We start from the raw sequence: 12630 nt of genomic DNA, 5'->3' as shown, positions 1-12630 counted from the left end.
AACCCCAGTGACCAAAGCAATGTCCATATATAAGTCATGACTGCGTGAGCTAAACTTCACTAACCCTCACAGAGCCCCGACCTCAACCCCATCAAACACCTTTGGGATGAACTAGAACGGAGATTGCAAGCCAGGCTCTCTCATCCAACATCAGCGTCTGACCTCACAAATGCTCTTCTGGATGAACGGACACAAATTCCCACAGACATTCTCCAAAATCTTGTAGGAAGCTTCCAAAGGGGGGACCAACTCCATATGAATGCCTATGGATTTGGAATGGGATTCAACTCCTGTAGGTGTCCCAAAACTTTTGTCCATATAGTGTTGATACACAGAATAATAAATAGACAGCTAGTTAACTGTTACTTGTGTTTCTTGGCTGAAAATAGTTCCTGCTGCGACTTGCTAACTGAGGTATGCTTGGTTGTGGACGGTGATGGTTGCGGACCTTTTTCTAACTTATGCTAAGCTACACAGAGGGCCTTCAAGTATAAGCATCATGTACGTCTTTGTCCAGTGTGCCAAACACCCCGTCCTAGTCAAGGTTCCCATGTTGGCTTGCTAATCCAATGTCAGCTGATTGCTCATTCGCCATAGCGACGTTGATGCTTCAATGGCAACACAATGCTTGTTCTTCCTCATCTCCTCTTCCGTCTTCAGTGTGAGAAAAGAAATGAACAGTCACTCTTGGGAAAACTGGGAAATACACCAAACTCTTGGGAAAAGTGGGCGAGTTTTCAGATTTACAAATATGTTATGGCACACCGTAAAGTTTTTCAGAGGCATCCTGGGTGGAGTTACAGTTTCTAAGCTATGAAGGGCCAACCAGTCTGCTACAGCGCCACCCTGAGGCAGAGCAGTGCAGCAGCTCTAGTTAGTTAAGAAGAGCACAGACAGAAGCTCACTGACTGTCGGTGATGCAGCTAACAACGATAATGTAACATTATAATACATGTATTTTTAAGGAACGCCTCCCAAACTTAAAATTTTGAGATATTCAGAGGGTCCAAAAAGTTCGTTAGGAGGTCCGGAACCCTTTTGTACCCCCTGTATTTCTCCAAACATCACTAGTACCAATGAGACTGAGTCAGTGTCTCTGGGAACTGACTTGTGATACCCAGCCCTAGTAAATTTTCTGCTATGATATTTTTAATATAACAGATATTTGTATGACATTTGTTCTTGTATAGTAATTCTTGATTAACTCTAGCTTTAATCAATTCCCTGCAGGTGGATTTAATCATCTAATTAGGGCCGACCAATGTAGCAGCTGGCCAATAATATCAGTCACTACTGACGACACATGGTTTTCTCAGTACTGTCAAAAATACTGGCAAGATTTTTTTTTTTTTTTTTTTTGTCGCAATATTGCTGGGATTCAATGGGGCAAAACCATAAGGCTGGCCACCGGGAAACCAGGCACTCTGCTTAAATGGATCATAGTAATACAGGAGAACTGCGGAATCTGAATGCAAAATAAACCTAACCTTAAACTAATCTTTAGAGAATAACATGTCACAACACAAATAAGCCTGTTTGAAAGAGAACTAATGAAAAATATGAAGCATTTAACAGAAAACAAATCCAAAAAGAATTCCAGGTAACTCCACCGCCAGTGCTACAATACTTCTTATTGTTATTTTCAAAAGAATTGTGAAAAAAAAGAGAACTGACAATCATATCAGTGAGTAAATCACTTTCACTAAAACGCCTGGACCATAAAACTAAAATAAAAAAGATCAGAAGTTATTTTTGGTTATTGGGATTTTTTTCCCCTTAAAGGGGAATTTCAACAATTTCAGTCATTCAGAGGGGATTTGAAGTGAAACAGAGCTCAAACTGTTAACAGGGGTGGCGATAGGAACCAGACATCCACCTCGAAAAGCTCCCTCACAGAAAGTTATTACATGAAATGATTGTGAATATAACGCCTGATTCTTGAGACACTAAGATAAAGTTTTGGCCTAAAAGACATTTTTAACCCCTTTCTTGGCAGAGATGTACATGCAGAGTGAAATAGCGCTAAAAACAAACAAACAAACAAACAAACAAACAAACAAGAAAAACCCATATTTTTTTAGATTTATCATAATTTTACCACAATGTTTTTTTTTTTATTTTACCAATTTTAACATTAAAGGAAATGTGTAGGTGGTTTTGGATTGTAAATAAAATGTCTATATTTGTGTCATGAGTCAGGAGTCATGGCAACGCCTGGTTCCTATCAGCACTACTGTAAAGAAATCTGAGTCTCTACAATCATTTCATACCAAACCACACAAATCACTCTGTTTTCATCTCAACCACTGAATTATGCCGAAATTTGGAAACATCAGAGGAATTCCCAGCTTCTAACCTCCAAGAACTGATGTTCTGTTATTTCCCGTCTCCTTTTTTATTCTATCTGGAGATTTTTTTCCACGCCTTTGACTTGCTTGCTGCAGGTTCAGGCCTGGATCTGTAAACCCTCTTCATGAAGGTATCTACTGTGACAAAAACAGAAAATAGCATTGAGGTTGAGGACGATGTCGCATCCTTTCTGTGAAACGAACCACTTTTCGAATTACGAAGAACTGAAAATGACAAATGTCCATAGAAATCCACGGAGCGTAGAAATACAGAGCGTAAGTCGTCCAAAAGTACAAAACCAAAACTATTTTTTGGAAAAGAAACATCAACCCACAAAGCTGATAGTATATCAAAAAGTAAACATTGGTGTTCTCTAGGTACTTGCAGAGAGAAGCGCTTTGACGAAAAGGCAGATGATGCGTGGCAGGTTACCATAATGTTCCAGAGAATTTCGCAAGGCCGTTTGAGTAAATGTACACGATTTGTAGATAGAGTATATGATATAAACAATTAAAGGAAAGGAAAAACAGAAAAAAATTAATGAGAAAAAAAAAGAATTAACACAAATTTTTAAAAATCCTCTTCGGTTAAAAAGGCTTACAATCTTGTACGAAAATAAATAATTTAAAAAGAACAAGCCTCCTTGGAAAGAAGAGAGAATAATACACAAGTCTGACAATCAGGAGGTGGACAGCCTTGCAGGCTCAGAGGAAAGAAGACGAAGGCCGTCCTCTGGCCTTCCAGCAGCGTGGGCAAGATGACCACGTACTGGTCTGGACGGAATCTTCCATGAAGGTCGATGAGATTGTAAGATCTTTGATATCTACACAGTGAATACATTCAGGCTGTAGAGGAGGGGCCGTCTCCTTGGAACGAGGTACATTTGGCACAATCAGTCGAGTTCACTCTGCAGCGCCGTTGGAGTTCACCACCTCTGCTGCCTTCGATAGCATTCGGTAAGTGTGTGGATGGTGGGTGTGGATGAAGTTTGGGACAGAGATCGGTGGTCTCCTGAGACATTCAAGAACACCTTATATCCTCTGGAGCGTCCTGCTCAGAGGAAGCTCGTCAGTCTGAAGGCACGTGTGCTTTTGCACTGAGGCGTCTTTTCCGCTGCAGCTAAACACCTCAGATGTTCTCCGGTCCTTGGCCTGGATTTCCCAGCATTCTCGGTTTGGTCGCTCTCTGGGAAAGGCACTCAACCTTCGAAGACTCAAATCCCCTTTGTCAAGTCCATGATGACGTTGGCCTTCACCAGCTTCTGGAGAAACTCCTTCTCCTTCGAGATGTTGTGAGTCCAAGACTGTGGGAATAAGAAGAGAGAGAATTGTGAACTTTCATCACATCTAAATCTCGCTGGCTGTGTTTACATGCCAAGATTTTTGCCAATCTGATTGAACACATTCCGATTACTAAGCCTGAGGTGTTTAAGCTCACCCTACTCAACAAAACAGAAAATCTGTTTACATGCGCACTACAAGTAATCTGATCACAAGCTACTTAATGTAGACGTTACCATGACGATGAGCATCGTGTCCAGTCAGAGTGAGATGAGCAGCAGTGAGCAGTGCAAGAAGGCCGAGAGGAAGACGTCGTGTTCTGAGACACATAAACTGGACGTCCGTCCCACCGCCGCCTTTTAAAGACCAGAGCATGAACTTCGTCTCCTCTGCAGACCAGTTTCTGCTCCGCCGTGTTGAACGGTATAAACTCTCACTATGACGGACTTAAACTTTCCGATAGGGAAAGTAATCAGATACAGGCGTTTACACGGATATTATTCCTCTATTTAATGGATTATTTACAAGATTACCCACCTCGCTCAATCGGAATAGCCTCAAATGGACTAGTCAATTCCAAATGAGGTGTATACTTGGACTAATTCTATTCTAATTTAGCTATAATGATTATTAATGATTATTAATGGATTATCAGTCTAATGAAGGTTTAAAATGCAGGCTTAAAACTTGGTAGAGCTGTGTGAACCTAAAAAAAAGCTTTCGATCAATTATGGGTTGACAAATCTATCAATTGATTTAATTCAATTAAATAAAACTGAATTAAATGCAGGGCTGTCAAACGCTAAAAAAAGCCTTTTGTTTATTCTGGTTAATTAATTGTATGAGCCCAAATTTAAGCCTAAAGAAAAATTCTTTTCCATTTAAAAAGAAGTGCCTTTTATTATACAGATAGTGACTACCATTCATTTATTTCATTTACTTTTTCAAAATGATCCTCAAGTACAAATTCTTCATTTTGAGCATCAGAAAAAAAACAAATCTCATTTTCTCAAATTTCTTGACTTGGTATCTTAAAATAATGACTTATGCTCTTCACAATTTTCTGAATTTGTAAGATGAAAGATTGGCATAATCTGCTGAAAAAAAATGAGATACATTTCAACAAAGTAAGTAATAATTTCAGGGCTAATAAGTCTAAATTTGTTGATATTAGAAGGAACAAGCAAGTCAAGAGATTGTCTTCTCAATCTGGCAGGAGTGGGCTTCCCTATTAACGTCTTAACTTTGGCTTATTACATTTACTAAAAATGAAACCTCAAAAAAATCTACACCTACACAATTTGTATAAAATGTCAAATATCACCTTAAAATTTGACACTTCTTTGGAGACGTTCCAAACTGATGATATATTTCCATACAGTCGTAACAGAAGCTACTCGAGTCAGGAGAGAGGTTTACAATGCAGTAGTTTGGGGAGCAGAGCCCTACAGACTCCTGTGAAAACTATAAACCGTCTCTTCTCAGGTCAGGGCATCTCCCACAAATCACAACTAGAGACAGATCACCAAAGATCTGCCAAATGCAATTTTCCTTCTTTGTGATTTTCGGGACGTAATCCAACTGCAGTGAAAGGAGGCCATGCTTCCTGTTAGCATGGACGGACTTTTGGTTGGGTTCTGGCCGGTAAGCCACACAGCACTGGATCTTGGGACCCGCAGTTCAATGGTTGAAACCAGAGCTTTGGGTTCCTGTGAGGTTTCTGAGGCTGTGTGGGAGGGAATGAAGGGATGGAGGGATGCACAGCTGCCTCTCTTTCTTTGCCTCTTGCTGGAGGGTCCTGGTCCAAAGTCCCTGGGCTGTCTGCCGGCCCGTTTGAGGAATGGCAACCACAGTGAAATGAGCAGATCCAGGAGTAAGGTTTCAGGAGGAACGAAAAGGGTTGAATGAATGGAAGGGTCTGAATCTCTTCAGGCTTGGGGGGGCTGACAGGGAGAAGGAGAAGGCCGGAAACAATCCCTCTTCCGTATGTTCCTTATAGGCCTATAGTTAGAGAAACTGGTCTCTGCGGGAGAAGCCGGGAGTAACCGCTGCATCTGTGGCTCGCCGTGAGTCACTTCGTAAACAAGAACTACTTAAACAACTGAGGACCATAACAAACGGCCCGAAAAACGTGAAGCAGACACGAGTCTGTGGTTCTCAGGTTACTCACACAATGTTTAGTTGGATGCAGTGAAAGTCAATTGTGATTCAACAAACTGACTCATAACCTGCGTCATGAAGCTGCTGACCAATCGACAGATCGGTAAAATTTTGAGTTTGCTTGTGAATGTTTTACTTGTTTGACCAGGAATGTTGGCGGTGTGGGTGCTGAGGGGGCTTCAGATCGGTTTCACGGCTCTTCTGCTGAAAAAATACTATGATCTCAGTAAAGTCCTATGTGGCTTGAATTAGGGTGGAGTTCGTATCACTCACATTAACTACTCAAGTCTTTTGTAATGAACACGTTAAAGTTTGGGCCATTTCCTTCTTTCATTTCTTGCGTTATTGGCATAAAAAATAATGGCATTAAAAACTGACTGCGTTATACATTATTAATGCATCAATATGTAGCAGCAGATCAAAAGGTAGTCAAAAAACTTCACTTAGCACCTCAAAATAATCCATTTTATCATCATTTTGACTTAGTTTCGCAAAATAATAACTTTCGATCATAATGAAGGGGGCTGCAGCACCTCCAGAGTTCAGAGTTGTTTAAATGCAACTGTAATTAGAAATAGTAAATTAAGCACAGTAAACAGCTGCCTGCTTGTTTACGGGTGGAGCTCATACTCCACTTACCAGTAGTACATTTTAAAGCTGCATTATGTGAGAATTGGTATTTTCTGCTCCTGGGCTCCCCCTACAGTTGTGAAGTGTATTTCACCTTTACACAACTGCCGTAAACACAAATTATGCCTGGGCAGTGTGTGTCCATGAATTTGGGGGCAGAGCTTCTGAAGGAGCATCATTAACAGCGCCTTTGATTGTGGCATCTGGAGGACCCAATCCTCTCTCACTCGAGAGGCCGCCCAGGCGCTGGTGCAGTCTCTGGTCGTCTCAAGGCTTGGCTACTGCAACTCACTCTTGGCTGGTCTTCCCATGCGGCCATCAAGCCTCTGCAGCTCATCCAGAATGCGGCAGCACGGCTCGTCTTCAATCTGCCCAAGTTCAGCCACATCACCCCACTGCTGCGCTCCCTTCACTGGCTTCCTGTAGCTGCATCAGATTTAAAACCCTAATGCTGCCTACAAAGCCAGAAATGGACCAGCCCCTACCGACTTGATGGCAATGGTGAAATCTGGAACTGAACCACGAGCCCTTCGAGCTTCGAGTACAGCTCGGATTGACCCGCCATCCTTCAATGCGCGTTTGAGAGAAGCGTCGAGAATGTTCTCTGTACTGGAGCCCAGGTGGTGGAACAACAACAACCACTGGTTGTCTGTACAGCAGAGTCTCTCACGGTCTTCAAGCGCAGACTGAAGCCTGTCTCTTCACACAGCACTTAAATGAGCACTGAGTTAAGCACTGATTGTATTGTAGTGTAGTGCATTGTAGTGTATTGTTTTACACTGTATTGTATTGGGGTGTAGTGTATTGTGGTGTATTGTATTGTAGTGTAGTGTATTGTAGTGTAGTGTATTGTATTATAGTGTAGTGTATTGTTTTACACTGTATTGTATTGTAGTGTAGTGTATTGTATTGTATTATAGTGTAGTGTATTGTAGCGTACTGTAGTGTAGTGTATTGCACTGTATTGTAGTGTATTGTAGTATTTTGTATTGTAGTGTAGTGTTTTGTATTGTAGTGTAGTGTAGTGTAGCGTACTATAGTGTATTGTATTGCACTGTATTGTAGTATTTTGTATTGTAGTGTAGTGTTTTGTATTGTAGTGTATTGTAGCGTACTGTAGTGTAGTGCATTGTATTGCACTGTATTGTAGTGTATTGTAGTATTTTGTATTGTAGTGTAGTTTTTTGTATTGTAGTGTAGTGTATTGTAGCGTACTGTAGTGTAGTGCATTGTATTGCACTGTATTGTAGTGTATTGTAGTATTTGTATTGTAGTGTAGTGTATTGTATTGTAGTGTATTGTAGCGTACTGTAGTGTAGTGCATTGTATTGCACTGTATTGTAGTGTATTGTAGTATTTGTATTGTAGTGTAGTGTATTGTATTGTAGTGTATTGTAGCGTACTGTAGTGTAGTGCATTGTATAGCACTTATCAGAGTCTTTTAAAGCCTCAGCAAATAAAGGAGACAGGAATTTTATTACATGGACAAAACAAAGGTCATCTTCATCAGGACTAGCCTAAAAAAAAAAAAACGGGCAAACACAGGACGGAAGAAGAAGCCCGGCTTTATTCCACTAATTAGAGCAGCTGCAATATTCATTTACTGTTAAACAGGACGAGAAGAAGGTCAGATAAAAGGTCCACAGGCTGAGCTCATAGTTCAAGATCAAGCCTGACCCGTCTGTTCAATTACATCCACTATCCCAAAATCCACACAGCTGACATTCTAGATTTAAACCTTAACGAAACATCAGAAGAAAGAAAAAAAGCTGTACCTCTTTGATGGCAGACATTTTGACTGTCTCGTAGTAGTGCAATGGTGCATGAGGGGTGCTCATGTCGTAGCCAAATCCAGCAACAGCGACCTCATCGCAGTTATGAAGAGCCATCGTTATGGCGACCGTACCCAGAGTTGGAATGTTCTGTGGAAAGAAGAATGATTTCAACCGTCTGGAAGCTCGAATGCTGCGCTGGAGGATCTGATCTCCACCGGCTTCCTCCGCACACAGGGTCAGAGGACGCAGGAGACAGAAAGCCAACAATCTAACACAGGATAATGTGAATACTCTATGTAGCTACATAGGCTCAAGTAGAACAGGGCTTCTCGACCACTGGGCCAAGAAGTGGGCCTGAAAACACCCTCTCTGTTGGTCCTTGGGCCAGTACTGAGGGGTACCAGTGGTCCGTAATAGGCCTGCAACGGCACCTTGTCATAAAAATAAAAAAAGAATTGACTTGACAATAGAAGAGAACTGCAAAATATTTCCAAACGATAAACAACATTCACATGAGGCCTGGGAAAAGGATTACAAACGCCAATTTTTCGCCTCTTGGCTCTAAAAAAACAAAATATTTCTCCCCAATGTTTCAGCTGTCCACCTGCAACTCACTAATTTCACTAGTGCATGGCGATTATTGCAGGAGTGGACAGACTGTGCTAAAAAAATGTTTTTAAGCAAAAAAAAGCTGAGCTTTGTTTTCTTGCGGGCTTTCATGCTTGCTAGTGACAAATGAGTGGGCCTCGAGGTGGCAAAGGTTGAGAACCTCTGAAGTAGAACATGCTTTTGCTCATCTCCTTTTATTACCACAGCAAAGTCATCTGTAAAGTTCCACAGCAATCAGACTAATATTTCACTCTGAAGACCCTAAAAGGAAATTACTTTCATTATAAATATTTTTCGGGCGCAGTCGTGGGCTGGAGGTCAGGGAACCGGCCCTGTGACCAGAAGGTTGCCGGTTTGATCCCCTGAGCCAACAGCATGTGACTGAAGTGTCCGTGAGCAAGACACCCAACCCCCAACTGCTCCCGGGGCGCCGTGGATAGGGCTGCCCACCGCTCTGGGCAAGTGTGCTCACTGCCCCCTAGTGTCTGTGCATTCACTAGTGTGAATGTGGTGTTTCACTGCACGGATGGGTTAAATGCAGAGGTGAAATTTCCCCGTTGTGGGACTAATTAGGGTCTCTTAATCTTGATCTTACTCACAGTAGCTGTACTGACACACAAACAACTCACAGTGAGGGCCAGGCAGGTTAAAGCGCAGCCTCCACATTGCATGATTAGTTCAACTACGACTACCAAAGTAAACAATCAGAGAGCTCCATTAGGTCCCCACCTACACGCTCAGAAATAAAGGTGCTGAACTGTCACAGGGAACATAACCGATCCATAATCCACTGAGATGATCTGTTCTAAGCTGTACTGACTCCACACCCCCCGCCTCGCCTTCAGGCTTTTATTCTACTGCTCTGTTCTAAAACATTCGGTTATGAAAAGCAACTTTATTATGTATGCTAATTGTTGGGACATAAGCCCCCATAACTTATAGCTACATTAGCCTCGCAGCTCCAGGGCAAACAAAAGAAGCAAACTTAAAACATCAAACATGTCTTGGCTCATTTACCCCTGGTGTGGTGTTCAGGTCTGTGGGACCCATTTTCAGTGTTTACCAAAAGAAAAAGTGAAGCGATTTTTAAATATTTCAACCTCTGATTCGTGGCCTTCGCTCATTTTCTGTGAAGAACATAAAAAATCAATACATAAACATAAATTAACTTCACTCTGTTCACCCCCCACACATTTGTATTACACATGTGGTGTTGGGCTGAACCCACGGGGAGTAAAAGTGTGGAGGTGCTGTGTCCTTCACTCTGTTCTCCTCCTACATGGCCTGCTGTTAGAGTGTGTGTGTGTGTGTGTGTGTGTGTGTGTGTGTAGACAACATGGACAGGCTGCTGACTGGCTACAGCTGCTAAAGGAGACCCTTACGCTGGACACTTCTGATATTTTAAACATCTGGCATTTTTACATGAATTGTTATGGCTGTATTGATTTAAATAAACCATAATGCGGTGCGTCCATCAGACCACTGAGTAGCAACACCACCACCACACAAGGTTTAATTTGGGGAAAGCTGAAAGTTGTCAATTATATTTTTGTAAACTCTGTATTCGGAAGTATAAATGATCACAAAACAACTGCTTGAATTTAAACCAAGACATGAGGGTGCAGAGTAAGTGCCTCAGCAGACCGTTGGACCAGGAAGGCTCGGTCATATAAGCTCAAAACTCTGTGCTGTTTAGAGTTGATCAGCCCCGCCGAGGCCCGGCTGGCTGAGCGTTGCTGGCTTCGTTCAGGCCAGCAGTTGTTAACTCATCTTGAGTCGCGTGTGATTAACAATTAGCTTAAACAGCCCCCCACCCGTGACACGCCAATTTCAGCAGACGGACCCCCACTTCCTCATCTCCTAGGGGTGGGGAACCATTCGAAATCATTAGCTGGCTGCAGCCCGGGGTACGGCTTGTACACACGCACACATGCACTGGAACACACATGCTCTCACACACTCGGTCGAGGGGGGTGGGGGTCCAGGCAACATGCCCACCCCCAGCAGGTGAGCGTCAGGAGGACTCAAAGGGGGAAGGATGTGTCAAAGTGTATCCCGCCTTGATCAGTACCGTATGGGACAGCTTTCCTCCTGAGCTGCCCTCCTACCCACACGCCCTTAGGGGCCCGGGGGTGGCCCCCACGTGCTTCGCACATGTTTCTCGCAGTTCAAAGAGGGTGGTGGTCTTCAGCCTCAAATCTGCTCCAGAACTGTCTCTGGGCATTCCGCGAGGGGCTGACTGACAGCTTTATCAAGCCAAGCTCAGCGTGCTTCGAGAAGCAAACCAGGTGAGCCTTCAGAAATGGAAGCAAAAGCTCTCACAGAGGTTATTCTTTCTTTCTGGAGTCTAACTGCCTGTAATGGGAACTCTGAGTTCTCGATGAAGCTTTTTTCCACCTCAGAGTTGTAATATCAAGTATCTTCTGATAAGTCCCAATCCAATTTGTATATTTTAGATAATACAGCTACACCTTGCAAGCACATTAAAGTTAGTAAAAGCAATCTGATTTATGAAAAACTGCCAGTTTAGCGCCTTTTTGTACGCCTCCTAGTGGCCACTCCATTCGCAAAATAAAAACGGTTGGATGTTATATAAAGAAAAGAAAAGAAAATAGCTAAATTCAAAATAACTCATTTTTCTTCAATTCTAATCTAACCACTGCAAAAAACAGTACAGTCAAGTAAAATGATCTTAAATCTAAGCAATCTAATATTTCTCCTATTGAGATGGTTGCACACTTATAATAAGATTATTTAACTTATTTGCAAATATTTTTACTTGTTTTAGGTCATTTTATTAAGCACAATTCTCACTATATTGGCAATATATCACTATCAATATACACTATATTGCCAAAAGTATTCGCTCATCTGCCTTCACACATATGAAAATTAAATGACGTCCCATTCTTAATCCATAGGGTTTAATATGGTGTCGGCCCACCCTTTGCAGCTATAACAGCTTCAACTCTTCTGGGAAGGCTTTCCACAAGGGTTAGGAGTGTTTGGGGGAATTTTTGACCGTTCTTCCAGAAGCACATTTGTGAGGTCAGACGCTGATGTTGGATGAGAAGGCCTGGCTCACAGTCTCCACTCTAATTCATCCCAAAGGTGTTCTATGGGGTTGAGGTCAGGACTCTGTGCAGGCCAGTCAAGTTCTTCCACACTAAACTCGCTCATCCACTTCTTTATGGACCTGCTTTGAGCACTGGTGTGCAGTCATGTTGGAACAGGAAGGGGCCGTCCCCAAACTGTTCCCACAAAGTTGGGAGCATGAAATTGTCCAAAATCTCTTGGTGCTGAAACTTTAAGAGTTCCTTTCAATGGAACTAAGGGGCCGAGCCCAACAGTTGACTGTGGAATATTTAGTAGTAAGGAAATTTCACGACTGGACTTTCCTGCACAGGTGGCGTCCGATCACGGTACCACGCTGGAATTCTCTGAGCTCCTGAGAGCGACCCATTCTTTCACTAATGTCTGTAGAAGCGGTCTGCAGGCCTAGGGGCTCGGCTTTATACACCTGTGGCCATGGAAGTGACTGGAACACCTGAATTCAATGATTTGGATGGGTGACTGAAGACTTTTGGCAATATAGTGCATATCGACAAGATACCATTTGTTGCAGTGATGAAAAATATTAAAATTCAAGGCTGAACTGATCACTGCTCCCAAACAAGAGTTAAAACCCCTTTCTGCCGGCGCTCTAGTGGCCATCATTATAATGAAATAAAATATTTTCCCCATTAACTAAGTCTCTGTTGTCGTTGTGTGAACTGCTGTGACTCTGCTGAGCTTCTAGTGAGCAATGAGGGGGCTATTCTCCTCTT

At 42.5% G+C, this 12630-nt stretch overlaps 1 protein-coding gene across 8 annotated transcripts in view; it reads right to left on the bottom strand.

Annotated features, from left to right (window-relative positions):
* Nucleotides 1-1315: 1315 nt before the first annotated feature.
* The window catches only part of st3gal3b (ST3 beta-galactoside alpha-2,3-sialyltransferase 3b), a 99818-nt gene continuing 88503 nt past the window's right edge, over nt 1316-12630 (bottom strand). For all 8 annotated transcript variants that reach the window (XM_037530930.1, XM_037530931.1, XM_037530932.1 and 5 more), the window contains 2 exons: nt 8195-8341; nt 1316-3652 (listed from right to left, as the gene is read on the bottom strand). In XM_037530930.1, coding sequence (XP_037386827.1) covers nt 3563-3652; nt 8195-8341 — 237 coding nt within the window. In that variant the 3' untranslated portion in view covers nt 1316-3562. The remainder of the gene's footprint in view (nt 3653-8194; nt 8342-12630) is intronic.

The sequence above is a fragment of the Pygocentrus nattereri genome, chromosome 19, assembly GCF_015220715.1.
Source record: "Pygocentrus nattereri isolate fPygNat1 chromosome 19, fPygNat1.pri, whole genome shotgun sequence".
In the NCBI taxonomy this organism is placed as follows: domain Eukaryota; kingdom Metazoa; phylum Chordata; class Actinopteri; order Characiformes; family Serrasalmidae; genus Pygocentrus; species Pygocentrus nattereri.
This window is presented reverse-complemented; position numbering and strand designations above follow the sequence as displayed.